Source organism: Lithobates pipiens, unplaced genomic scaffold (genome assembly GCF_037356315.1).
Source record: "Lithobates pipiens isolate NorthernLeopardFrog02 unplaced genomic scaffold, aLitPip1_a1.2 Scaffold_16, whole genome shotgun sequence".
In the NCBI taxonomy this organism is placed as follows: domain Eukaryota; kingdom Metazoa; phylum Chordata; class Amphibia; order Anura; family Ranidae; genus Lithobates; species Lithobates pipiens.
In genome coordinates this window covers 540,531,674-540,559,117 of record NW_027507748.1, presented here as the reverse complement: position 1 = coordinate 540,559,117, position 27,444 = coordinate 540,531,674, and the positions used below count along the sequence as shown (strand labels likewise).

Genomic DNA, 27,444 nt, shown 5'->3' with positions numbered 1-27,444 from the left:
CGACGCCTTTCCGGTGTCACTACGTGAACGTCCTCTCCCACCCAGACATGGCGCCTCCAGGCCGCTGGTACTTCACCCGGGAGCAGCTAGAACGCAGCCCGTCCCGCCGGGCCGGCGTGGATCCGGACAAGGAGCTCTCGTACCGGCAGCAGGCGGCCAACCTCATCCAAGACATGGGCCAGAGGCTCGGCGTGTATCCTTCCCTGGCCTGTAGCTGAGGCAGGCAGTGAGGCCTGGAGAGGCACATGAGGGCAGTGGGCCGCTGTGCTCGTGCTCTCTCTGAGGGGGAGATACGGCCTCTATCCGATGGCGGCTCTGCTGGTCACAGTGCGGGGGCCCGGCTCCGACATTAAACCTGGTTTGAGTTTGAAGGCATGACTGCTACATGGTGGCGGCAGCCGGCGTTTCTACGGGGCTGGTCACAGTGCGTGTTCTCCGTGTATGGGGGGACACTGCCGGGTAGTCATGGCTTCCAACCAGCCGGACTCTGTCCCTTCCTGGCAGTCACTAATAAAGTAGATCACTAAAATCAGCTTCAATGTGTTCATGGAAGTCCAAAAATGTTTTCATTCTTTTATAACCTGCGATGTACACAGAGGTGTGACGATGCTACAAGTAGGCCCGATTTTCCTGCCACCAAATGCCTCTGATGTCCTTCAGATTGTACACCTTCTACTGTCTGCCATGTTCATGTATTTTAGCCATTGGAATACACTTGTGCACATTATACTCATAAGCTCCTGTGAGCACAGCTTTAGCGTGGCATTTTTTTATACCTCTGAGTCCTGGTTCACACTCATGCAACTTGGGATTTGCAGCAATTTCTATGCGTTTCCCACACTGCATCACAATCGCACCTTGTTCAATGTTAACGACACCCCCAAAAACATTTTCAAAACACAGATTGGCTGAACTTTTGCGTGCAGTGCAATTTGAGAAGTACAAAATGAATGGGCTCGAATCGCCCTGCAAAGGATCGCATGTGATTTGAAAAGGAGTGCAGTGCGATTCCTACACTGCATCAGTATGTACCAGGACTAAACGCTGCTCTTAAAATGCTGATCTAAATGTTTGATGTGCATGGCCATCTAGATCAGGGCTCTCCAAACTATAGCCCTCCAGTTCAGGAACTACAATTCCCAGTCATGTCTGTTAATGTTTTACAATGCCTCATGGGACGTGTAGTTCTGCAACAGCTGAAAGGGGCTGTAGTTTGGAGATCCCTGATCTAGACGGATATAGAACTGTTTACAGGCATAAAAATTACAATGCCAGATGTGTCTTAACAATGATCATGCCCATGTCATGAGGGCTTTAAGAGTTAATTCACCATTTATACTAAACTGTAGGGCCAGTGAACAGGCCTTAGCTCAGCAGAAGGACATCTAAAATACAATTATTTCCAATGTGTCCTATTCACATCCTAACGCTGTGCATGCATAATGGATGTCAAAATAGATGTCGGTGCGTGTTAAAACGTGACTAAAATGGATGGAAATGTACATGCATTTTCCACACATTTTAGCACAAGTCTATGAATTAGCCCTAATAGGTCTTGAAGGTCAACACACCATTATAATAAGACGAAAGACTCTTGGTCCGTACAGTGTTCAGAGCCTAGGTGTATGCTTTATTGAAACCCACAGCTGCTCCATACAGCCGGATTTAGACATTTATTGTACACTAGTATATGCCGGGGTTGTGTAAAGCAGTGGTCATCAACCCTGTCTCAGGCCCCACTAACAGGCCAGGTTTTATGTATTACCTTGGGGAGATACAGACTAGAATACTGCAGTCACTGAGCAGTAAATTATATCTATCACATTTGATGTATTTCAGTTATCTTGCAAACATGGTCTGTTAGTGGGCCCTGAGGACAGGGTTGATGACCATTGGTGTAAAGGATAGACCTCCGCATACAGGGCTAGTTCAAACCAGAATGCAGTGCTGGAAACCAATGTTCCAAGCATGTTTCCCACAGTGTGTTCAAAATGCATTGCAGTTGCAATCTGAGCGTGTGTCAATATTAAGTTAATGACAGTGCATTTGCCCTCATGGGATTGTATGGTACAGAAGTATCATGCAATGCTGTTGCAGTGAGTTTCCAAAAGGTGGCGCGTGTGCTGCTTTTGGTTCGGTGCAGTTTCACAATGAACAGTCTGATATCGCACTGCATTTGAATTGCACAGGAATGCACAGTGTATTCCTTAAGGAATATGTCCTTGCAGGTGCTTTACGCAAATCCGCAGTGCGTAGCCACGTATAACCACAACTTCTAATAGGTTTCTATGGGGCTGGTCCTGGGAAAGTGTTTATGTGGGCCCTGGAAACTTTATAGCTGTCCCAGTAGTTTCCACATTGCTGTGCAGTGTAGATTAATTTAGCTTTGTTTAACTAAGATGCCTGGAAGAAAACTGCGGTGTGTAAGGAGTCCTCTTCTTTATCCATGAGTATGTATGTGTGTTCTCAGCTTCCTTAATCCCAACCCCATTGAAATTTAGTTCGGATAGTAGGGGAGATTAAAGGGGTAGCTCCACTTTTCGTGAAAAAAATCTAGCAAATAAAAACGATATAACATACACAATCTGGGGGTTCTTTTCCCCTGTGATTTTTTCAGTTTTGCATGTTTGTGCAGCAGAGTCACAAGATCTGTTTATGGAGAGAAAAGTCCAGTTGGCCACTGAGGCAAAGGGGCTTGTGGTTTTTGGTGGAGCTGTTGTCACCACAGTTGTAGTCCATTGATATTACCTCCAACCTGTTAACTGAAGGTCCCTACCTTGGTATGGACTTGTGGTAGGAATAGTCTACAGGAGGCTGAACAGTGCACTAAAAATAAATGCACAATCTTGTTTTAATCAGTGTGGCTAAATGTACCTATTTTCAAAACGTGGACTATGTATCTTTTCTGTCTGGTGTTAATTTGTCCTGGAGATTTTTCATCCCTTCCTGCCCTGTGATGTCCATGTAAGTTATGAGGGGGGGGAGTGGTAAATACACAAGAGGAAGGCAGAGCCAGCAATAAAAAAAATTGTCACAATTTTTCACTTTGTGGATAACGTGTTTTGTCTTATCTCTGGCTTTTGATAAAAGCTGGTCCAAACAAACTATTACCTTCACAAACAGATGCAGCATTTGGGAGCATTATATAAACCGCATGTAGCCTTAGCTGCGTACAGTACACAGTGCTGTGTTCTGGATGTGGGATGGGATCATCCTGGCCATCTTCCAGAACAAAGTGGGTGTTCATCCCAGGTGTTCTTAGGTTTTTGTAGGTCATTTGTAAGTCAGTATACACAGATTTTAAATGTCCATGTAACATTATTGCTTCCTCATCGCGTGAGCTGTCACGCAACCAATTCAGGAATATATCTGTGGGATGAATTCTTCTGTATGTAGCTGTTCAGTAATAACCTTTTGTAGTATGCTAAAATGAAAAAAGTTAAACAGAAAGGGAAGAGTGCTTTTGATATTGTAAACTTGAAATACATTTGGTGCATAGTTGTAATTTGTGTTATAATTAAAGCATTTTTAGATTTTCCTTAGTTTGACAATCTAGATCCCAACTGACTATCAACACAGCAATTGTGTATATGCATCGGTTCTATATGGTCCAGTCATTTACCAAATTCCATCGTAATGTAAGTGATATGTGATTGAATCTCTTATTTTTTTTTGTAATTTTATTGGTGATTGCAACTAAAACTAAAAGCTCTATTGTATTGTAGAATGTATTACCAAAAGCCTGTTCCTGAAACCTACTTAACAGGGTACTGACATACTGGTGGATAGAACTTCACAAGTGGTATAGGCTGAGCTCTCTAAGGCTGCATGCACACTACAGCGTTTAGAATCATGGGCAGATTTGCTTTGATTTAACAGAGCCGATGTGTGAATGACAAACCGCAAGACTCGCAAATTGCAGTGCGGGTCTGGCGCGATAATTTGCGCAACAATCTGAATCGTGGGAAGCATGTCCCCACAAAAAAATGCAGGAGCTACTTTGGGTCGACATGCTTCGGGCAATGTGGATTGCGGCGCAAATTATCGTGTCACAAACAATTGCGGCAGACCCACACCACGATTTGAGGGGTCATTCAAATGAATGGCATCTGAAATGCGAGTCTCGTGATTTGTCATTCACAGATCGGCGCTGTCAAATCTGCCCGCGATTCAAAATGCAGTGTGAATGCAGCTTAACCACTCCTGCTGGGTATTTTTTCTTATCTTAAAGAAGCCCAACTATCTTTTTTTTTTCAGGGGGAATATAAGTTTAGCATGATTGAGGGTCAAAAATATGTTGATTGTTGCAGGACATTTCCATTTTCGGAATGTCTGACACTGGGTAATTAGTATTTGGGGGCAGGATTCCATGTACTGCTGTACCCCAAGGTCGAGCACTGCTTATTTGACTTGCACTTTAGGCCTCATGCATACTGGGTATTTAGCCCCAGTGCGTGTGGCTGTGGCTTGAGGGCACAAGTGCACCGACCAGCATCACTGCTGACAGGCTGTCAAACTGAGAGTCTGGCTGGACACTGCACTGAGTAGTACTTCCACTTAGGGCAATATACGCTCAGGGGTGAGTGCAAAGAACACAAACTGCTTGTGTTCTTTGTATTCAGCAAGGTGCACTGTCCAGCTGCAGCAGCTGTCAGATTTTCATAGAGTTTGATTGGCTGCCAGCAGAAGGGCTGGCCGGTGCACCTGTGCCCTCCAGCCACATCTAAATGCTTGCGCTTCGCCTGGGCTAAGTGCCCAGTGTGCATAAGGCCTTAAACAAAAGTTAGTAAATGGCTTAGTATGCCTATATATGTGTGTTATCTAAATTGACCTCCTTATTTAGGGAAACCTGCTTAAATGTCACTTATTTAAAAAAAATATTTCACTGTACCTGTTATACTACCATGGTCCTGAAAAAAGTCTGTTTTGTAGTTGCGTGTTTAGGTTGAATCAGAAAAAAATACATATTCATCAAAAGATTGGTTAAACTATGCCATATCAAAATGCTTGTGTTTGTTCCAACAGACCATAGCACCTGCAGCTCTGTTTTTGGCAGCTAAGGTGGAAGAACAGCCCCGAAAGTTGGAACACGTAATCAAGGTTGTCCATGCTTGCCTTAACTCAAAGGAACCCATGCCGGACACCAATAGCGAGGTACATGTCAACTGCTGTGTGTTAATTTTGTTGTAGAAGTGAGGACTGTGAAAGAAGTCATGTGTGAGCTGATAGATATTTGCTTTTTTAGAAGATAACAAATTCATAAACTTTTTAAGCCCTGGTTCACACTGAAAGCGGGAATGAAATCATGCGAGTTCAGGTGAACTCGCACAATTTAATTCCCGCATGTCAGTCCCGACTTCAGGGGCAATTTCAGAGGCATCTTTGTGGGTTGCGGCACAGATGTCAATGGAAATCGCACCCGAAGTCGCCAACAGTAGTACAGAAACTACTTTTGGGAATCGGTGCAGTGCCGCAAATGTGGCGTCGCACAGATTCAGATTGTGCAATTGCCGCCAATTTGACATGTCAAATTGCATGCCAAATCGCTCCAATGTGAACCAGGTCTTTGAGATACTGCCTTAAATGAAACCTATCATGAGAGAAATATAAAGGCTGTCACATTTCCTTTTATTGCTGTGTTTTGATTATCTGAATCAGAGCAATTATGCACATTACGTTAGTATTTCTCTGAAATTTTTGATTTTCCTACTTGTTCTGGTTTACTGTTTCAAAATATTAAATTCAGTTGATCAGTTTAACAAATAGGCAGCTGGTCATTACTAAGGGGACTATTTGTCAGTAAGGATTGTGATCTAATAGGGTACTTTGATAAAATTCCTGTCTTGAATATTTTCAAACACCTTTATATTGTAGCTTGAACTAACTAGTTCATCTTCATTTCCAAAGACTTTCTCTCTGTGGAAATGTGGCCATACATATTAAATAAACCTTATTTCTTTCTCCTCCATTAAGGGACAAAGAAATTCAGACTATCAAGTTATACTGTCGCCTGCAGGAGGATTGGATACAAACAAACCAAAAAATTGTGGGCCTGTGCAGTATAACCCCTCCTACTCCTAGCATGCTTTAGTATTTGTGCTAGTTTCCTGTGAGATAGAAGTTGCAGAGAAAAGTCTAACCTTTTTTCTTAGCTATAGTTTTCTTTTTTTATGATTCTATTTGAATCAGCATTTCTTCAGCTTGACTTTGGACTTGTCTTGACTAGGACCTCTGAGCGTTATTTAAAATTCCCACTTTCTTTTGCGCTTACTATGGTAAGTGGTAATGCTGAGGGATTGAGGACTAATGTTATCTGCTGGGTAAATTATTGCACACTCTCTCCTGAGATTCTGCATTGAGGAAACACTTTCCTGTTTCTGAAAGTGACATGTGGAACTCTTAGTTTGTCTTTGCTGCCCGCCCACAGTGACTTAGTCCTATTTGGCTGTTGACTCTCTCCTGCTACCCAGCAGCAAAGCCGGAGAATATTTAAGGTCTTGCATTGTACCCCAAGCTATGCTGTCCTCACCTTGTGGTACAACATTTTGCAACCTGGACACAGAAATGGTCCTGCTGTCCTGGGTACCTCCAGCTTATAGTCCAGTAATGGTTCTGACGTTGCCTGCAGTGTGCTCCTTGATGCCTTAGACTGATGGTCTGGAATTTTGCCCTCTGCTTGAGTTCATGCCATCTTTAGAATCATTGCTGTCTTCGTCAGGCTGGCCTCCTTCTCGACTCTATCTGGAGGATTTTATGGGTAAATAGCTTCAGCAAAGTTACCAAGCGCTCTTCCACTCCTTTCCCTGTAGAATCCTCATTTGATCTGCCCATGGCATTAGTGGCCTGTGAGCCTTCAGCCACCAGACTCGTTATTTCCTTAACAGGTAATCTCACACCTGAGGAGTTGCAGGCTTCTCCAGGACTTTTCCAGTGCACCTGCTGTTCACTGTTGTCCTTTTTGGAGACTGGAGGAAACCCGACAAGCTGTTTAAAAAAAAATGTCTGGGCATAGTCTGGGAAGGCTAACTTCTTAAAGGCCAAGAAGAGTTACTTTTGTTAGTCCCAGGCCTCAACCTCCAAAGCCAAGCCCAAGCCTTGCTCCAGGTCTGCCCGCAAGCCCTTGATTACCGAGTACCCCATACTTTCACACTAAATCTTCAGCATGAGGGGGTGACCCCACTTTCCAAAATGGGTTAACATCTGTCAGCCTTTGCTTGAGTGAAGAAATTTGTTTCTATGAGTTGTAAGTCCCCTCCCTTCATTTCTTACAACCCTCTTGTGTCTCTGCACAGGTTAGCAGGTCTTCTGGAGCAGGTTGTCATTGTTTAGTCATTCTTTTCTAATCTCATACGTTTCAAAACTAAAAAAAAAAAAAAAGGGGCGTTCAGCTCTTGATTCCCAAGAATCTAAATGTCTTCATTTGGGTCCAAAAATGGTGCATTGAACCCACAGGTCTATAATAGTCTCCCTTCTTCAGAGAGACTTTCAGGGCTCTGTAGGCATTAAATGCGTATCTCCATGTTCCATTTTTCCAGAACATCAGAATTTCCTTCTCTTTACTGTGGGTAGTTTAGGTTAGAACTTTAGGTTTGTGGCATTGCCATTTGACCTATCTTCTGCACCTTGGGTATTCACTAAGGTAATGTTGACTCCTGTGCTAGCCTTGACTGTGGGATATCTGAATAACCTCCCTGTTGAGTAAATAGTTGGCATGGGTTCTGACAACATAGCCTGCACTGTCTGGACCTTACAAAGGTTTGGCTGGGTCCAGAACCTCCAGAAGTCAGTACTGGAACTGATTCATCACTTGGTATGGAATATGTGTTTCTTCCTTAAGAGAAACTACATGCTTTTCACTCCCATACGCAGACATTTAAGTCCAAGAACCACTTAATTCCTTGCTTATGCCTGAGAGTGTTCTGGGGCTGATGGGTAGCCATCTTTGAGATATACTAATTACATTTAAAACCCCTACACACAGCATCCTGTCACCATGGGACAAATCAGTCCAGTTCTTGGGCAGAGTGATTTGCCTTACACCAAAGACCCTGTCCCTGGTTTGTTGGCTCAGGAATCCTGCTTTGTAGTTAGGGATGTCTTTCCTTTTGATATCTTGGGAGATCCTTATTGCGGATGCCAGCAGGTCTGGCTAGGAAGGGGTCCTGGTCACCTTGTTGGGACGCTGAAGCAAATTTGTCTCCCTATCAACATTCTGGAGCTTTGTTTGATCTGGCTGCTCTACTCATTTCTGCTTCTGAAACTCCTTCCTCATCTGCTTTGCAGGATCGGGATTGGAGGTCATTTATGGTTTTTCAAAGTTCTGGACTGGTGAAAGCGGAGTTGGTATTCTGTTCTGATTAGACTTTCTGGCAGATGCTCCAACGTTTTTGGCAGATCAGTATTAAGGCCGAAACGCATTAGTATCTCTGTCAGGCTGGTTTTTAGCCATCTATTACAATAAATCACATGGAGGATCTTTACTGGATTTCCAGCTTGTCTTGCTTTGGAATATCAGGCTTCTTCCATATCGTCTGGACCTTCTGTCCCTAGTACCGGTTTCATGCTTGCTGTCTGTTGAAGCCAAATTCCTGAAAAGATAGAAGCATCTTTGAATTGGTGATCCCCACAAAGTCAGCAAGGCCACTTCCAGAAAGGTCTGTCACATGGAAGGCATATATGGTGTGAAGCAAGTAGCTTTCATCCCAGGAAATTCTCAGTAGGACAAATCCTGGCCTTTTTGTAAATCGGCTGGGACCAGAATTTGTTCCTTAGTGCACTTGGAAGGATCAGATCTTGGTGCTTGCACTCTTGTTTGTTCCAGAGATTGTTGCCCATTCTTTGATCACTTAGTTGGTGGCCTTTATTGGGTAAAAAAAAAACTGTTTGGAACGAGATCTTTCTCTGTTATCTGGATGTAGTGGGGGAGGTGCAAGTTTACTTTACAGCTACTGCGCATTCTCCTGTAGGCTACAGCATAACTTGAGAGTCTCTGAATTCCTGTGACCCTCAACGAACTCCCAAGAAAGGGATTTTATGGTAAGTACACAAATACGATTTTAGTAGACTTTACATCTTGTAAAGCCCCATACACACTATCAGTTTTTCTGCTGTTTTTTCTTCAGATTTACCAAAACCATATAATATGAGGTCAAACCTTAGGAGTTTCAATTTGTATGCAACCAGGCAGACCCTTGTACTACATGGTTTTGGTAAACCTAAAGGAAAAACTCAGCAGAAAAACTGATAGTGTGTATGGGGCTTAAGAGTTTTTTTTTTCCTCTGTAGGGTGAAAGGTTAGAAGGAAGACACAAATGCCTAGTTATCTCTGATAATGGAATGCATTGTTTTTCATATAATATGTGAGAGTTGTCATTCCTTTAGGATTATTTATCTTTATATATGAATAATTGATTTTCAGTTACCCTATTGCAGATTAGAGAAAGATCTATTAAGTTTGATGGACATCTCTGTGAACTTTAGTTTTTCTAATTACCATTTATTTGGGCTACTATCATTGAGTCCTGCTTGTTTCTAACCTACTGTGTATGGTGAATACATACCAGAGTGTAAAGCGTGAAATGTCAATGAAGTAGGGGTTAGGTTTAATCGGCTACTGAGGCATATCACAAAATGTTTCTTTGATTGATTTGGGTTTGATAATGTTCCTAAGAAAAATGTCAATCTTTTTGACATGTCATATGTAGTTATACTCCAACGTGTCTACAGACAGCAAAGTATGAATGTAGTCATATTTTGTATATACCAATTGTTAAAGCGGGGTTCCACCCTAAAGTGGAACCTCCGCTGATCGGATCCCTCCCCCCCTCCAGTGTCACAATTGGCACCTTTCAGGGGGGAGGGGGGTGGAGATACCTGTCAAAGACAGGTATTTACACCCACTTCCGGGCATAGACTCCCATGGGAGTCTACGCAATTTCCTGTCCTGCCGCGCTGTCTGCTGGGACACACACGGGTCTCAGTGACAGCGCGGAGAATTCCTATTGCGCTGCGCGACTCGCGCATGCGCAGTAGGGAACCGGGAAGTGAAGCCGATTCACTTCACTTCCTGACTCCCTCACCTAGAATGGTGGCGGCAACAGCCGAGGGCAGAGTGATCGATCGGCCTCGGCTGCCGGCATCGCTGGAACCCGGGACAGGTGAGTGTCCATTTATTAAAAGTCAGCAGCTGTAGTATTTATAGCTGCTGGCTTTTAATATTTTTTTTTTTTTTTGGTGGAATCCCTCTTTAAATATAAGCCATTATCCTAGTTGTATAAGATACTTATTTATGTCCAAACTTCTTTGACAATAGTATGTAGTTTACTGTGTTTTTGTAATTAGGACTTTAAGGGGATTTGTTTCACTGTATTCTGCCTATTCCTATCACATCAGTTTACATGCTGAACTACTGCAGACTAGCCAAGTGCCTGCAGCTGCTGGTGAAGCAAGAATTATTGTAATACAGTAAATATTTTGGGGGGTTTTGGCAGACATTGCCCTTGTCTTTTAAACAGCTGGCATGCAGTTTTCCGTAACACATCAGGTTTTAAAGACATTTTGGGATATTGAGAGATGATTTTAATGTTAAAATAAATACAATTTTACTTCACACATTAATCATTTACAGACAGAGTGTTATTGCCTTGCATGTAATTAAATGTTATAAGTGCCCATTGGCTAACTTTAGCAAATCAGGCACATGGATGCGTAAGTTGTGTCTGTGTATATTGTTTGAAAACAGAAGAGAGGGCAGATGGTTTATGTACTGGCTTTGATGTGGCAATGTCTTTCACTGGATCTTTGGACTCTGTTGTTTTGGGGTGCATATTTATCAGCTAGGCTCACCACCTGGTTTTAGTTCTGCTTGTCATGATCACATTTGTTTAGATCCTAGACATCACTTAAGACCCTGTAAACACCTTTTGTAGTTATTTGTGATGTAGAGCATGACCAGATGGTGACCTTGCCCTTATACCCTGGTTGTTTTGTACAGAGTGCATACCAGTGAGTAACTTGCCGTCCTCTCAATAACAGGCATATCTGCAGCAAGCCCAAGACCTGGTCATTCTAGAGAGCATTATACTGCAGACCCTGGGTAAGTCTTCCAGAATGGCTGAGAACGGGGAATCCTGGAAAGCCCTAGAAAAAGCCTGTCCGCTGCCATGGAGCAAACTGACCTGGCAGAAGAGTCTGCAGATTACTGGATGCTAATCTTGCAATTGAAGACTTAAAGCATGGCAATATTACTGTGTAAAGCTTGTTAAACAAGAAGAGTTGTTTTACCTTTTAGTATTGTTTTTTTTCCCTGAAAAAAATAAATAATGCCATACGTGAAATATTTTGATCTTGTGAACATGTTCATATATGTTTTATAATTTTTTTTTTTTTTTTTTTTTTTTTACATTATGTTAAATGCATGAAAAGAGCAGTAAACTAGGAAACAGTTTGTGGTCTGTTAAGTGGAATGCTTACTGCAATGACAGCTTTGTAGCTTTGTTTCATGTTATTATACAGTTATCTTCTGTAGTATATAGTCATGTTTATTTTCTGCTGAACTGCATGCTAGATTTGATTTCCTCCAGGTGCTGACTGTACTTTATTTTTTGCAGGATTTGAGATAACTATTGATCATCCGCATACTCATGTAGTGAAGTGCACACAGCTTGTTAGAGGTAAGGCCAATGTTTGAGACCTATGATTTGTGTCATGTGCTTGAAGTGGGTGTCTGTATGGTCACTTCTGTTTTGTTTTGTCTCTTTTTTTAGCAAGCAAAGACTTGGCTCAGACATCTTACTTTATGGCAACCAACAGGTTAATATAAATATATATTGATCTTTGAAGTTATGAAGTAATGGGTGTTTTGTTTTTAATATAAAGGAGCTGAATGTTTTCATGGTGTGTGAGATGTAAGTCCATGTGTAATACTTATATTATTTTGTAGTGTGTGAGAGAGAGGATGATTGGCAGTGGTGTGAGTATGATCACCTCTAATATTTAATTTGCTTTCCCATAGCTTGCATTTAACTACATTCAGCCTCCAGTACACCCCTCCAGTAGTGGCCTGTGTCTGCATCCATTTGGCCTGTAAATGGTCAAACTGGGAGATCCCTGTATCCACAGACGGAAAACCGTGGTGGGAGTATGTGGATGCGACTGTAACGTTGAAACTTTTAGATGGTTTGTATTTGTTCTTGTGTGTGTGTTTTATACATGGTTGCTCAAAAGATGTGGATGGTAACAAATGGGTATATTTTCAGAAAACCTGAGATGGTATTTGATTTAGGATTCTAAAGTGGCTCTAAAGGCTGAAGGTTTTATACCTTCACGCATTCTATGTATGAAGGTAAAAAAAACTGTGTGCAGCTAACCCACACCCCACAATAATTACCTAAACCTAATCTTGGTCCAGTGATGTGCACAAGAGCAGTGGCTCTCCCTGCTCTCTCCTTCCTCATTGGCTCATACACAGCAGGGGAAGCCAACGAGGAGGGAAAGGGCAGCAAGAACCATTGGAGGAGCAGTTCTGCGTTTGATGGGATATTGTTAATTCAGTTGTTGTCGTTATTACAGAAGGCTGCTCATATGCAAGCCAGAGGTATGAACAGGTGTTAGAGTAACTGGATTCCAGAGGGATTCTTTTATTTTAACCTAGAAACACGAACTCTAAGCCACAGCTGCAGTGTTTTTACCTCTCAGCTTGATAGCATCTCTATTGGGGAGCTGATGCTACTCTCTTTATTAGAGTGCCAAGTAGAATAGCAGACAGACTAAATAAATAGTACACATTTTTGCAAACAAAGCTTATTGGGAAAAGGAAGATAACTAATCTGACTTGATATAACTCTTTTACCACTGCCTTGGTAAATACTGTGGTGCAGCGGAAAGAGGATGTAAACTAGCTCATAGCTGTAATAGCAGCTTGTTTTTTTTTCTGTTGGCGCTGTGCTGTGTAATAGAAATGTAAAGCTGCCCATTCACATCTTCAGCCGGCAAAAGCATGTCCCCGCCCCCCCCCCCCCATTCACCCATTGGTTTCCAGACGCCCCATCTTTTTCAGGGAATTTGAAAAAGATAAAAAAACAGTGTCAGGTTTGGCAAGCAAGAGCAGTTTAAGTAATCCAACAGTCACCAATCTCCAGCCAGTCATCGTGACCCTGTTTTTTGTTATTTCTGCAAAGAGTAAACGACCTGGAATTCTCAGACATATTTTAAGCCCCCTGCAAATAATTAAACTTTGTCTTGCATCAAAATGGTTATTGTTACATGTATTTGTAGTTCACAGACACTACTTTGGGGGCTTTCAATAAGTAAAGCTGGCTGTCCACTGTTAGGTTTTTCTTATGAAAAATCTTGTCAGCCCATTCGATAATACCATTAGGGACTTAACCAATGTAGTTTGAAAATGTCAAAATTCCATTTGCTTTTAACATTTGATTTTGAAATGAATGGAATTTCCTGAATTAAAAACTAGAAATTTCCTCTAGTCAGATGTCACACAGTGTAGGCCAGGACTACTGCTGAATTAGGCAGTAAGAATTCTAAAGAATATAGCAAGCTGAAGACAGCAGATATAAATGTAACACTTTTATGTAGGGAGATTTGTTTCATCCCTGTGTACCATCTGAGGATGCTCACTTCACTGGGTATAGGAGAGGGTTTACATCCACTTTAAGAGTGAAGGAAAAAGGTCCTAGAGCCAAACGAGGACTAGAATGATGACTAACATTTGTGACATGGGTCATAGTGGTCAGTGGTATCCTTCAAGTACCCAATATGGTAGTTTAGGGATTAAGTTAGTATTAAAGTGGATGTAAACCCTCTCCTATACCCAGTGAAGTGAACAGCCTCAAGATACATATGCATGTAAAACTTATGTAGGGAGAATTGTTTCATCCCTATCTGCTGTCTTCAGCTTGCTATATTCTTTTGAATTCTTGCATCCTGTTAGAATTTTTACTTCCTCATTCAGCAGTAGGTGTGCTGTCTGGGCTTACACTGTGTAACAGCTGATTGGAGGAAAGGCACACACCCCCACTCCACATAGGCAGAAGAAGGAAGATACTTTCAGAGCTGTGCTGTGACAAGACAAGCTCTCTGCTAATTTATTTATAGCACCCACCCCAACACAAATCTCAGGCTGATTTTATGTCCCATTTCGGAGAACCTGTCAGAAGTTATAATGCTGATAACAAAGGGACGAAACAGCAGAAAGACTCAGGGCTTTGGAGAGAGATAAATAAACACTACAGATATGTGCCTAGGTCAACTTTCATGAATCAGTTTATATCCACTTTAAGAATTAAGTTTAATGATGATTTAAGGTTCAACCTAAATGTTAAGGTTTCATTTTAGGGGTTAGGTTAAAGTGGATCTAAATATAATCACTAAGATCTCATATAAGCTTTAAAATATTACTGTAATTCCAAAAGTTATTCTCATTCTTTTTAAGTACATAGCTTTTATTCACATAGCTGGTAAACTTACCAGACTTGTTCAGTCACTTGTTAGAGTGACAATTTATGCACCTACAATAGAGTGCATCCAACACTGGCGTTAGATGCATACATATGTAGACAGAAAGTGTCTGAAAGAGGTCAGCAGCACTAAGAAGCAAAAAATGGTTAAAACAGTATTTTTTTTTTTTTTTTAAAGTGCCGTGGCATTTTTTTATGATAGTGCTTTAGCAAACTAAATGATGTCTAGTTGGGCTTTAGTTTTATTATCTATTGTAAAGGTTTAATATGGGGTAAGGTGAAAAGTTAAAGCGGAAGTAAACCTATAGATGTAACAGTTTCAAAAACAGTTACATTTCCGGCCGGGAAATGTACCTGTCACATTGGCTGTGCTCTCAACCAAACTGTCAAACCATCCAATGGCTGGTATCATAGCTAATCACATGTGCAGCATCATGGTAGTTAAATATTAAACAGAGGCCAAGATTGCAACGGCTGAAAATGATAGGAGGGTTTACTTCCACTTTAGACCCCTTTCACACTGAGGCGCTTTTCAGGCATTTTAGTGCTAAAAATAGTGCCTGAAAAGCGCTTTTCTTGTGTCGGCCGAGTGCTTGTCACACTGGGGCAGTGCGCTTGCCGTATGTTCAAAAAAGTCCTGGAAGAAGCATCTTTGGGGCGGTTTGGGAGTGTCGTAACACCCCATGCCCATGGAAATGAATGGACAGTGCTGCAAAAGCCTTCCTTCGGCAGCTAGTGGGTGTTAAAAAGCACCCTGTTAGCAGCCAAGAAGCACTGCTAAAACGCTGACGCCCATTGCTTTCAGTGTAGCCTTGAAGTGGAACTAAACACCTCTATAATTTAAAGCCAAGAAAACTGCTATCTTAGCTTCTGTTTGGTTTGCAGTTGCCATGATGCTGCACATGTGATCAGTTATGACACCAGCTGGATGACTTGACAGTTCGTTTAAAAGCACAAGCAGAGAGAGTGCATGCTTCCTTTTAGTATCTAACTTTATGCTAATTCTATACGTTTTCTCTAAGGCTTTGTTCAGATCTTGGCGTCTGGAATCGTGAGCAGAATCGCTGTGATTCTGCCTGCGATCCCGAATGATGGCAAATGGCAAGATGCCCGTGCAATCCCTGTCACTTCTAATGGCACCCTGATCACGGAGCAATTTTGCCGCGATTGCCACCAGATGAATCTCACAAACAGAATCTTACATTTGCATTCCATAGATATCTGCTTAGTATACTTTCTTTTTTTTTTCAGATTTAACACATGAATTTCTTCAGATACTAGAGAAAACGCCAAACCGTTTAAAGCGCATAAGGAACTGGAGAGTAAGTTAATTACTTTTATTATATATTGATCAAATATCAGAATTTAGAGAATATATAAACACTTCGGCCACTGAAAATCATCGTCAGAAAACAGTTTTTCTAATAATGCCGAAAAGGGGGCGGTGCCGCCCATTGCGGGGGTGCCACTCCTCCCTCGCATCCCTCTTCCCCTCCTCTTCCCCTCTTCCTCCTTGCAGACCTGCAATCACTGTGAGTCATGCAACTTAATTGTCAGGGTGGCAACAGTTACTATGTCCCGCTTCCTGTGATAGACGGCACACTGATCTAATGGCAGGACATTGAATCAGTGTGACATGATCACAGGAGGTGGGACATTGTTACTGCAGCCGGGAAGTTCAAATCAAGCTCCGTGACACAGCAGGAGATCGCCGCTCTGATCTGGGCACAGGCAGGCTTCATCTGACAGGCACTGGTGAGGCTGCATGTGACAGACACAGGTAGGTTGTATCTGACAGGCACTGGTGAGGCTGCATTGATCTCTCGTATCAAGTCTGCATTGACTATTTCCTGTATTATGTCTGCTAAATGTGCACCGAATGGAAATGTTGCCAATACTATTAGCAGTGTGTTTAAATAAGAGATTGCAGACGTGATACAAAAGATGGTTAGAGACTGAGGACATGATACAAGAGATGGTTAGAGACTGATGACATGATACAAGAGATGGTATGACATAGATGCCATGAGTAAGGCTGCAATAGCTGAAACATGTCAACATTGATCCGGTGTATATGATGATCAAACAGGGGAGTGGGGATCCTCCAGCCTGAGCACTGATTCTCCACAAGTATTTTTCAAATGTGCGGTTGAGCTTGGGTATCTTCTTCTTGTATCTCCCTCCGCTCCCTGTCTCTGTCTATGGCTTAATATGCACGGTACGACTGGTGAGATCACGGTGATGAGTTCTCTCTTGGCATACACTACTCCATCTTAAGGGTACTTGTGCTATATACACCGCGTCCTTTTGGCTGTCTTTGGATTGCTGATTAAAGAGCAAGTAAACCCTGATGGGTCTTACTTCCTTTTTTGCTCCCTGCAAATTAAAAGCATAATGGGCTAGTATGCATCACATACTAGCCCATTATGTGACACTTACCTGCAAAAGAATGTCATGCTGTTCCCTGTGCAGGCCGCGTCCATCTTTGCCCCTCTTCCTTCCAGGGCAGCGGATTCTGGCTCTGTGACTGGCCGGCGCCACGTGACATCACTCCTGCACATGCACGCGGGAGCCGTCATGAGACACTGCACACGCTGGGGGGAAAACGTCACTGAGGTCCGTTTCTTCACAGCGAATGCGCGACTACAAGGGAAATATCTCCTAAACGGTGCACGTTTAGGAGATATTTCCACTACCTATAGGTAAGCCTTATTCTAGGCTTAACTATAGGTAAAAGTCAGGAGGGAGGATTTACAACCACTTTAAGCAAGGGTCAGATCGTAATTGTTGCCAGAGGAGGGGATCACGGCAGTGGGGTTTCCTATATTCTTTTATCAAACGGGAAGAAACCTGAATTGCTCCCTTTGCAATGTATCCTCTGGGGGTCAGTTGGTTATATGCGATTCTGACTCCCTCCACTTGTGTGGTATTTTCACTGTCTTTAGGGCACCTTCCTCCAGTTCCTTAGTGCCAAGGGAGGATTGCTTTTCTGCTATTGCTGAGCTGCAACACCAACTCTCCGGAGTTAAACTGCAGCGATCTTTCACCAGAAGTGGGGGCAAATACCTGTGTTAGATATCTTGCTCTCCCCTGAAAGGTGCCAAATGTGACACCGGAGGGGGGTGGAACTCCGCTTTAACTTGTAAACATCGAGTCTGGAAAATAGGCCTTGTCCTTAAGTGGTTAAACAGATGTACTCTTCTAGAGGAATGATTCTTTAACTTATATGGAGATCACACATTACTGCTCTGTGGTATTATGAACAAAATTACTTGTATTGTTTACTCTGGGTATTTATGTAAACTTTTTTTTTTGCTATATAGATATATCAAGCTAACCGAAAACCCAAAGATGATGATGATGGAGAAGATGAGGATGGTAACGACAGCCTTTCTGACCAGGCATTAATTAGGATGATCTCCCGCAGTGGACCCATGAGCAAATCCCCCTTTTCAGATTCTTCTTCCCAGCCTTTCCCAGTATCAAAACATGACTCTGGATTGTCTGGAGAATCATGGGGTGCACCTCAAAATAACCAGCGGGAGCACCAGAGGACTAGTGAGCTTATCGCTTGCACAGATCAGTCACAGCTGCCAGGAAATAAACCAACACTAGCAAAAGTCTCGCTGAAGGAATATCGTGCAAAGCATGCTGATGAATTAGCAGCACAAAAGCGTCAACTAGAAAATATGGGTGCTAGCTTAAAAGAACAGTATGCCTCTGCAGCACAAAACTTGCTTATACAGCAGCAGAAAGATCGTGAAAGGGAGAGTCATGCCTCACCTATCATTTTAAAGATTCCTTTGCATGAGGTAAGCCATGAGCGGACAGAAAAAAACCCAAGCCTAAAGCTGCGTCTTCCTGTGCCCACCCGTGAGAAACCTGAGGACACAAAGATCCGGGTAAAAGTGCCAAATGAGGAGAGTAGTAGTAGTAGCAGCGGCAAGGTCCGGGACAAACACCGAAGCAGTTCTTCATCATCACATCACCATCACCACCACAACAGTCAGTCCCATCGTCAGCACCATCATAACTCTTCCAGCTCGAGCAGTAAACGGTCGTCTTCTAGTGTGGGAGGATCATCGCACAAAACGGCAGATCCATCAAGAAAAAGACCTTTACCTGAAGATATCACTGGTCACGATCCAGTTTCTCTAAAAGTGAGCAGGACTTCAATTCCTTCCAAAACTGAATCTCCAGTTGCACAGTCAGCACACAGAGCATGGAGCAGTCATAGCATTCATAGCAAAACAGATAGGGAAACCTCTGGTTCTGATGGGCACAGCCTACCAAAAGTAATTGATTATCAAGACACTGTAAGCATGATACATTCACTGCTAAGTGCACAGGGAGTGCAACCCATACCACCCCCTCAGTATTTAAATCAATATGGGGAGTACCGTAAGCATAGACCTAGCAGCACAGAAAAAAAAAGGCCTCCCCCCCTCCCTTCTGAGCCACCTCCTCCTCTGCCACCACTTCCAAAATGATGGGAAAGTGATTGGGGGTGTTTATGTAGCCACTTTTAAGCACTATTACACCAGCATTCTACTTTTTCTCAGCTGTCCTTTGTATTTTATTGATCAACTTTCATGTCGAAAGTAACTTTTTAAAACTGTTTTTTTTTTTTTCTTGTGATTCTTGTGTTTTCTTCCCTTTAAAAAAAAAAAAAAAAATCAAGGTGTGCCTGCTGTGATTTTTGGATAACTGGTCCATTGGTCACCATTTTAGTCTTACGGCTTGTCCACATAGGAGATTCTTCAATAGTGGTTCAGTGTGCCCATAATTAATAAAAGAAAAAATGTGCATTCATTACATTTTTTGCATTAAAGTCTGCAAAGCATTGCAACTGTGATCCGTGCATTACTGATGCAATGCACAGTACAACGTTTCTCAACTCCAGTCCTCTAGTACCCCCAACAGGTCATATTTTCAGGATTTCCCTCAGATGAAACGGCTGTTGTAATTACTAAGGCAGTGAAAGTGATCAAATCACCTGTGAAAAATAATGGTAAGCCTGAAAACATGACCTGTTGGGGGTACTTGAGGACTGGCATTTAGAAACCTTGGTTTACAGGATCCCAGCCCCAGGTGTGTATGGAGGTATTGACCTACTATTGATAGCTGGTGAAAGTAATCAGTAAACTACAAATGCCGTGACGTCACTGCATTTGTGCTCCATTGAGATCTGTGAGTCAACCTGCCATGATGGCAGATGGGACTTCGTAGTCTTTCTATTCATAAATCCCTAGTAGCCTTTCTATTCATAAATCCTTGTGACTGGATAACGCATCTATGTGGGCAGAGCACAGGATGCTCTGTGGAGAAGCACCTGGCGAATCGGGTAAGTTGGGGGTAGGTGGGTTGGGGAATTTATCCATGTTTCATGTTACACCCTAAATATGGTGACAAAAATGGACTATGCCTTCCGTTTCATATGTACTTTTTCTGAAGTTTAAGCAGTGGCAGTTTGAAAAATCCCCTTGTAGATGAGACCTTATGTGTTGTCTGTCTTTCCATCACTGCTGTCCTCTTTTTTAAAACGGGTTAATAGTTTGCTAAATTTACGAAGAAATGTACAAGTTAATACTGAGATAAAGAAGCTATTAGAAAATATCTTAAGCAAAAATTTGAGGTACGGAGGTCTGCTTCACCATAATGTATTCTTATATGTTTATTTTCTCATCTCAGGATTTCTGTATGAAAAGCTAGCCTGCATGTAAAATGGAGTCATATGGGTAAAATTTCACAAAATCTGCACCATGCCCTAGATGTCCTGTAGCATTTTTCCTTCTTGTATAGGAAAATGCATTTGTTAAACTACTAACTGCATTTACAGAGAACTTTCCAGTTTTTGATACTTTTTTAAACTTTGTATTTCTAACAGATTCCCACTTATTTTAAAATGTGTGCATAAAATCATGCTCTATATTGCTTTTTGTTTCCATTGCAGAAGAGTGGAGCTGCTGTTCTGTACACAGTAACAAAGTCCTTGTGCTCATGACTGACAGTCTGAGGGGTTCATTTAAGAATGGATGAAAATATTGTCTATATCTTTCCATTTCTTCAAAAGTTTTGACTAAAAGCCATGAGAACTAGGGTTCCATTACTCCATAGAATCAATGTTCTCTGCTATGCCTCTGCTTTTCTGCAGTTCTGAAGTCAGAATAAGGAAGAGATGGAAGAAACAAGGTTGTGCGCCCATAACCTCTGCTACAGTTTACAGTGGTAACTGAGGACACTTCTCCAACATTTTAATGACTTGAACATAGCTAATGAAAATATTTTGAGAAACCCACACACCTTGAGTTTTTTGTTTGTCATATTAAATTATCCTTGTATATGGCAGTTGGACCTTCTCTGTTCTATTATCATTACTGTTGCGGTACTGTTCTTGCATTTATAAATGTTTATATAGCACTAGTATCTTAACAAATAATCCCAGTTTTCACTGACAACCTGAAAGTCTAATTTATAATGGTGGATATGTTCACCTGCTGGCCTCATGCCTTTGTGAGGTTAGCAATGAGATTTCTCCTCTGGAGCTGGAAACTAAAGCAGGAAGGTTTCACTGCTGAAGGCACCTTGGCTTCTTATGCCTCTTGGAATTTCCAGCTGTGAAACCTTCCCATAGTTTCCTGTTCTACTCTTAAAGCAGTAGTAAAGTCTCCTTGCGAGAGTACAAAAATCGTGCCCCTCTGCAGGTTTAAATCATAATGTACTAGTCACCTCAGACTAGTACATTATGTGAGACTTGCCTACAAACGGGGCCCTTTAGTGCAGGCCTGTCACAGCCACCCCCCCAAACCTTGGCAGCTTCTGTGTTAAGACCTCTAGGGACTCTTCTGCTATAAAAAACCCTGCCTGTCAGCGGATTTTGGCATGCAGGAGTTTATTACAACTTTAAGCTGGCAATACAGTATACGATCTGACTACAACTTTTGTACAATGCCCTTTAGCTTGACCAAAACTCTTTTAACCTCTTCACGGCGACAGCCTCCCAGCCCTTTAGGAGTTCTAAAAGCCGAGAGGCAGGCATTCGGGTCATGTGACTGATGTCATTGGCTGTCACATAATTGGAAGCTCCTGATCGCAAGTATGCATTGGGAGCGTGCTCTCAGCATGGTAAGTTGTTTTAACCGGGCCTCATATATGTGGCTGCTCTGCATTAAGGCCCACCCGTTGAGTGGCTGCATATATGTGTGCAGCCAGCGCCAAGGGGTTAATATGGAGACAAAACTGCATAATCCCGTTCAATCATATAAAATCAGGCATAACGCTATACTACGTAGTTGATTGTCGATCTAAAGGAGAAGGTAAAGTGTATGGTCAGCATTAGAATATTATTCATGTGACCACACTGGTGTTTACATTCTTACCTGGTGTAAATTAATAAGAAAGCCAACAACTGAAATTAGGAATCCCTTTTAATTGCCCTAACTTTTGTCCAAGCATAGAAACAGATGAGCTTAATCATTTTAACTGTCAGTTATTGACATAATCCTAGAGTTATTCTCTCCTAAAGAGGAGCTCCAGGCTCCCCCAAAAAAGTAAAAGTCAGCAGCTACAAATACTGTGTAGCTGCTGACTTATAATATAAGGACACTTACCTGTCCAGGAATACAGCGATGTCCTCACCTGAGCCGAATCTTTAATCAGATTCATGGTGCAGGTGTTGGGATCTTAAGTAAGGGAAACTGGCATTGAAGCCTTGCAGCTTCACGGACAGTTTCCTACTGCACATGTACAAGTAGCACTGCGCTTTGTGAATGGTCCCGCAGTCTTCTATGTCTCAGGAGGGGGCCGAACTTACGGTTTAGATGGCCACGCCGCATCTGACCGGAAGTGGGAGCGGGTACCTACCAAAACCAGGTACCAGCTCCCCGCAAAAAGTTGCAAATATGGCGGGCGGGTGGGAATGCAAACAGGCGTAACTTCTCCCTATGGGTGAAGTTCCACTTTAAAGTAAGGTTTTTTGAGTAAAATATGGGGGCTGACTTTTTCTGAATATTCTAGTTGCCTGGCTTTAATGTTGACCTACTGTCTGCAGTGTTTTCTGAGTCCTTGACTAGAATATGTATGCCAAGGTCTTGAATTAAAATTCACAGGGGTCTAATAGAATAGAAGGGACATATTTAGAAATAAAATAAAAAAAATGAATATGTACATTGCATGCTAGTTTGTAAAATTTTCTTTTGCTAGGGTTCCAAATCTCATGTTTGCGCTAGAACACATCGCAGCCCTCTTTTACATCACTGTCCTTAGCCCCCCTTCACATAACAGCTCCCCCTTTACATTAAAGACCCCTTTCACATTACATTCCCCTCTTTGAAGCAGTCCAACAGTGTCCTCCGTTCTCCTTCACATCGCAGTCCCCCTTTCATCATTCAGCCTCCACTGCACAGTCCTACCAGGGCAGAGTACATAGCACTAATAAGTTGGGAAGCCCCCCCTCGGGCGTCACTATCATCCTCACAGCAGGTGGAGGCATGAGGTCCAGCATATCAGGACAGAGGGCGGGAGCTGCCCAACTTATTACATTAACAAGTGTATGATTACCGAATCCTGCCCTCTGTCCCAGCATGCAGCACTCCCCTCCCCTGCCCGCTATAAGGATGACACCGGTGGCCAGGCTGATAAGTGGCATGGCCACGGGCCAGATAGGACTATCACTCGGTCAGGTCCGCCATTTAGTGAACCCTGATGTATGCAAATCAGGAACGTCAGAAATCCTTATCTGCATTCTTATTCCAAATGGGGTATTCAAAGTAATGCAATAAGAGGCTGAACATGACAACCAGGCAACTACTATTTTTGGGTGATGTCAGCAGTGGTAGCTTCCATTTTTTCTCAGGGCAGGTTTCTGTTGGCTTGAAAAAAAGATATAGCTTTATTCTAACAGAAAAGTAATATGGGTGCAATCATGTTTAAGTGTCGTCAAGAAATAACCCTTTAGCTCAGGATGAATCCGTTAATTTTTAGTATGAATAAATGCTTGCTTTGGTCCAACCATCGACTTTTTTTTTTATAAGGCTCCACTGCGCAGGAGCAGCCAGGAGACAGTGAACTTATGGTTCAGTATGTATATAAACAATCCGCAGAGGCTGTGGCCAATGGATCATGAAGTATGCATCTGTGGAGAGGGTGAGTGGAATAAGTTAGGTCACCTTAAAGGGGCAATCAGGATAAAGGCACTTTCTTTAAATAAAATAACTATTTATACTTGCCTGCAATGGTATTGCACAGAGCAAGCCGATCATCCTCTAGTCGGGTCCCCTGTCAGCACTTCTGGCTCCACCTTTTTAGCAAGTGTCTCTCATAAAACGTGGCTTTCTATGGGTCCACTCGTGCGGGCGCCCTGTCTGCGTTTATAGATATTGACGGTGGCTCTGCCTAGCTCCCTTGCCACAGAATTTAATGGAAGCAGCAGTAGCCAATGGCTCACATTGCTATTAATTCGCCCAGTGAGAAAGGAGAGGGTCACTGCTCTTGTGCACATCGCTGGAGCAAGATCAGGCTCAGGTGATTATAAGGGGGCTGGAAGGGGATCCTCCTGGAGGTTTTTTAGAATACGTTAGGGTAAAATACCTTCAGGCTTTACAATCACGTTAATCACATAACTAAAATTGGTAGAAATTAATAATTAGTAGTTGATTACACCTGTAGCAAACGGCTCACTGTGTTGTAAACTATGCAAGTAGCATATAGTACTAATGAATTGCACAAAATCGTGCAGGGCTCAAAATATGTTAATTGCTACTACATGCTGTTTGTGTACCTAACATCATAGAAGACTTGTTCCAATTCTGTAGTGATCAATTGCTAGTCCTAGTGATTATGATTGAGCTTCTAAAAATAATCAGTTTGCCTCTTCCCTTGAGGAATATGTAAACCTAACATTTCATATTCCTGATATGTGCCTGCTATACTATGTACTTGTGCGAAAATGTATCCTGTTCTTTGTATTGCTTTCATTTGTGTTCCTGCCAGTCCCACTGCTTTCTTATTAAAAACCAACCACACTAAACAGGAGAGCACAGCGTGGGCAGTTCTCTAGCTATACTGGGCTCTCCTTATATGTTCAGACTTGTCCTGACACACCCCCTGCACAGCCATTCACTGGGAAGCTCAGTCTGCTGCTGTTTCTCCTCCCTGAGCTCCTTATGCAGCTGAGAACAGAGGGAATGTGTTCACTTATAAAAAAAAAAAAAGGGGGGGGGGGGAAGGTGTTATGTTTTTTATATGTATACATTGATGTTTTGCCTTTCATTTCTATTTGAAATTGAATGAGTTTTTTTAATGTGGTGAGGGTTTACATTTACTTTAAGCATTTTTATGTTTAACAAAAATATTTTCTACAGCTTACACCAGAAAAATCGTTGCTTGCTAGATAGAGATGTAGCTGTCATTCATTAGTAGCCTAAAGACTTAATTTTGAAAGTGTAATTCCAGATTAAAAATAGTTCAAAGTGAATTTGAAACCTGTGCTTATAAATGGCATTGGGTAAAGTGTGGTGTGTTGAACATCACAGCAAGTCGTTGACACAAAAGACTCTGGGACTTCAGAATCTGATCTTTGGGCTTCCCATTCACTGTCTCATTTGCCACACCAATTTCTATCAGACTTGGGTTTGTGCCATAAGAAGTAGTCTGAAGAATCTCTTACACAATTTGAGCGCGGTTTGAAACTAATTGTATTTTAATTCAACCTGATAGCACAGCTACTCCATTCTACAGTGTTATGGCAAGCGCTTCCTAGATCAGGCTTTTCACAGCACTGAATTTCAGGTATGGTGGGAATCCATTTTTAAAGTGTAGCTGTATTAAAAGAAACAAAAGCGAGTAGTGTACATATGTATGAACTCGTGTTTGTGTAATGCATCATCTTTAGATTTTGTGTAAAAGTACTGATATATTTTAAGCTTACTGAAATTAGGTATTACTGTTACATAGATATTTTTTCCTGTATAGGAAATCATGATAACATTTTTACTCAGGTATATAATGTGTTAATGCGAAAGGCCACATTACTTCCTATTTTGTGACAGAACATGTTACTAGGATTTCAAGTTAAAAGAATACAAAAAGTTTGTGGCACTTCATTTGGGAGCAAATGTGTTTTTGGCAAGTAGTCATCATGGAGGTTTTGTTAGTTTGTTTTTTACTTTGCTTTATACACACAGAAAAAAATGAGAGGGTGATATGAGGAACAAAATCTTTTATTTCTTTTGTTTTGGCAGCATAATGCTTCATAAACCTCAGATGTATAGAAGCTTAGAATTGCCTACAGCGCATAGCTGTTTTTAATGTTTAGGGGAACATCTCCTTTAAATGAAAAGCGAGAATGTATGAAATGAAATTACTGTCATCTGAACTTGAAATATCGTGGCATTTTAAAATATACTTTAAATCTGTAACAATTATGTATTTCTTTATAGATGTATTTATTATTGTTTAATGTTTTCCTCCTGCGTTGCAATGTCATAAAAGGGAATATATCTAATCTATAAAATATTTGTATAATATATGCATTATAGAAAATGAGATTGAAGTATGAAGATTGTACAGTAAAAAAGCTATGTCATTTTTCTACCTATGCAAATGGAGAATGGCGCTTGTAGTAAAGTGACTGGATATCTATTTTGGCTTTGTGTCTTAAAATGCTTTGGCTATTATTAATCCTGTAGGACCAATTTAGGAAACCTGCAGCAAAGGTGAAGCTTTGGTCTGAAGCAGGTATTTGTTTCAGATCTCAAACGAAACAAGCAGTCTAGATGCTATGGGCAACAGCTCTACTTTTGCTACAGGTTTTATGAATCAGGCCCACAGTTTTACTATAGAATAGGGCCTGTCATACATCAGAGAACATTTATGTTGATTGTATTCAGTTGATTAATCTGTTCAAAGACAATTGGCAAACTAATCCAATAAAAAATAGACAAAATGAGGCAGGCAGATGTTTCACCATAACAGCCAGTGAATTGTATGTGTACCTTCAAACACACTTGTACCCACTTAAAGGATCAAAGTGGCTTATGCATGGTGAAGTGCTTTCTTTGTTAGTTTCAGTAAAAAATAAGGAAGTACTGACCCAAACTTATAAAGATTTTTAATCAGAATTGTCTCCAGTGTAATACTACATGGCACTGACTTTTTAAGAATTCCACATCAGGGTATTGATAATTGCATGGGATGTAGTAGCCTTAAAGTCAGCAGCTACAAATACTGCAGCTGCTGACTTTTAAAATAAGGACACTCACTTGTCACAGGGTCTAGCGATGTCGGCACCCAAGACCGAACCGTCCCTCGGTTGCTGCCACCGCCATCTTCGCCTTGGGAATCAAGAAATGAAGCCTTGCGGCTTCACTTCCCCGTTTCCCTATTGCGCATGCGCGAGTCGCACAGGGCAATCTAAATGGTCCGTGCTGTCTCTGGGACCCGTGCGTGTCCCAGCAGACAGCGGGACAGGAAGAGGCATAGACTCCAGTGGGTGCAAATACCTGTATCTGCACCCCCCTCCCCCCCCGAAAGGTGCCAAATGTGACACCAGAGGGGGGGAGGGTTCCGAAAAGCAGAGGTTACATTTTTGTGTTTCTGTAACAGCCTACAGCCTGTTGCACACAACAAATCTCTGTGGCAAAGAGCGTATGATTGTGCTTTATAAAACACAATAAGTGCTAAAATTACTATACCCATATAACAAAACAGTTCACTAAATTCACCATACATTACACAATAAATTTATACATAACAATCACAATAAATTTAATACAAGACAAATTCTTTAGGGACCCCCAGGTCACCAGAACTAGTGTCTGAAGGATTTTCCCTCTTACTTTTCTGGGGACAACCCAAAATTTGGGATTTTCCTTTTTACTTTTAATGATAATGGTAAATAGGACAAATAAGGTGAATCTCCCTAATGGGTGCACAGGGAGCAATACAAATTGACAGGTGTTCTAATCCCTCT

At 41.9% G+C, this 27,444-nt stretch overlaps 1 protein-coding gene across 3 annotated transcripts; it reads left to right on the top strand.

The window, feature by feature from the left end:
• CCNT1 (cyclin T1) lies at nt 1–26,114 on the top strand. 3 transcript variants are annotated; one of them, XM_077483309.1, is made up of 10 exons: nt 2–193; nt 3,557–3,638; nt 5,026–5,154; nt 11,035–11,095; nt 11,610–11,672; nt 11,766–11,811; nt 12,014–12,177; nt 15,726–15,796; nt 17,798–18,634; nt 20,428–26,114. In XM_077483309.1, exons 1-10 carry the CDS (start codon nt 48–50, stop codon nt 20,476–20,478), a joined length of 1,650 nt encoding a protein of 549 aa, XP_077339435.1. In that variant the 5' UTR covers nt 2–47; the 3' UTR covers nt 20,479–26,114. The 3 variants fall into 3 exon arrangements, with proteins under 3 accessions (XP_077339434.1, XP_077339435.1, XP_077339436.1); XM_077483308.1 differs by having other exon boundaries at nt 1–193; nt 17,798–26,114; XM_077483310.1 differs by lacking the exons at nt 2–193; nt 3,557–3,638; nt 11,035–11,095 and having other exon boundaries at nt 17,798–26,114.
• The last annotated feature ends 1,330 nt before the right edge of the window (nt 26,115–27,444 follow it).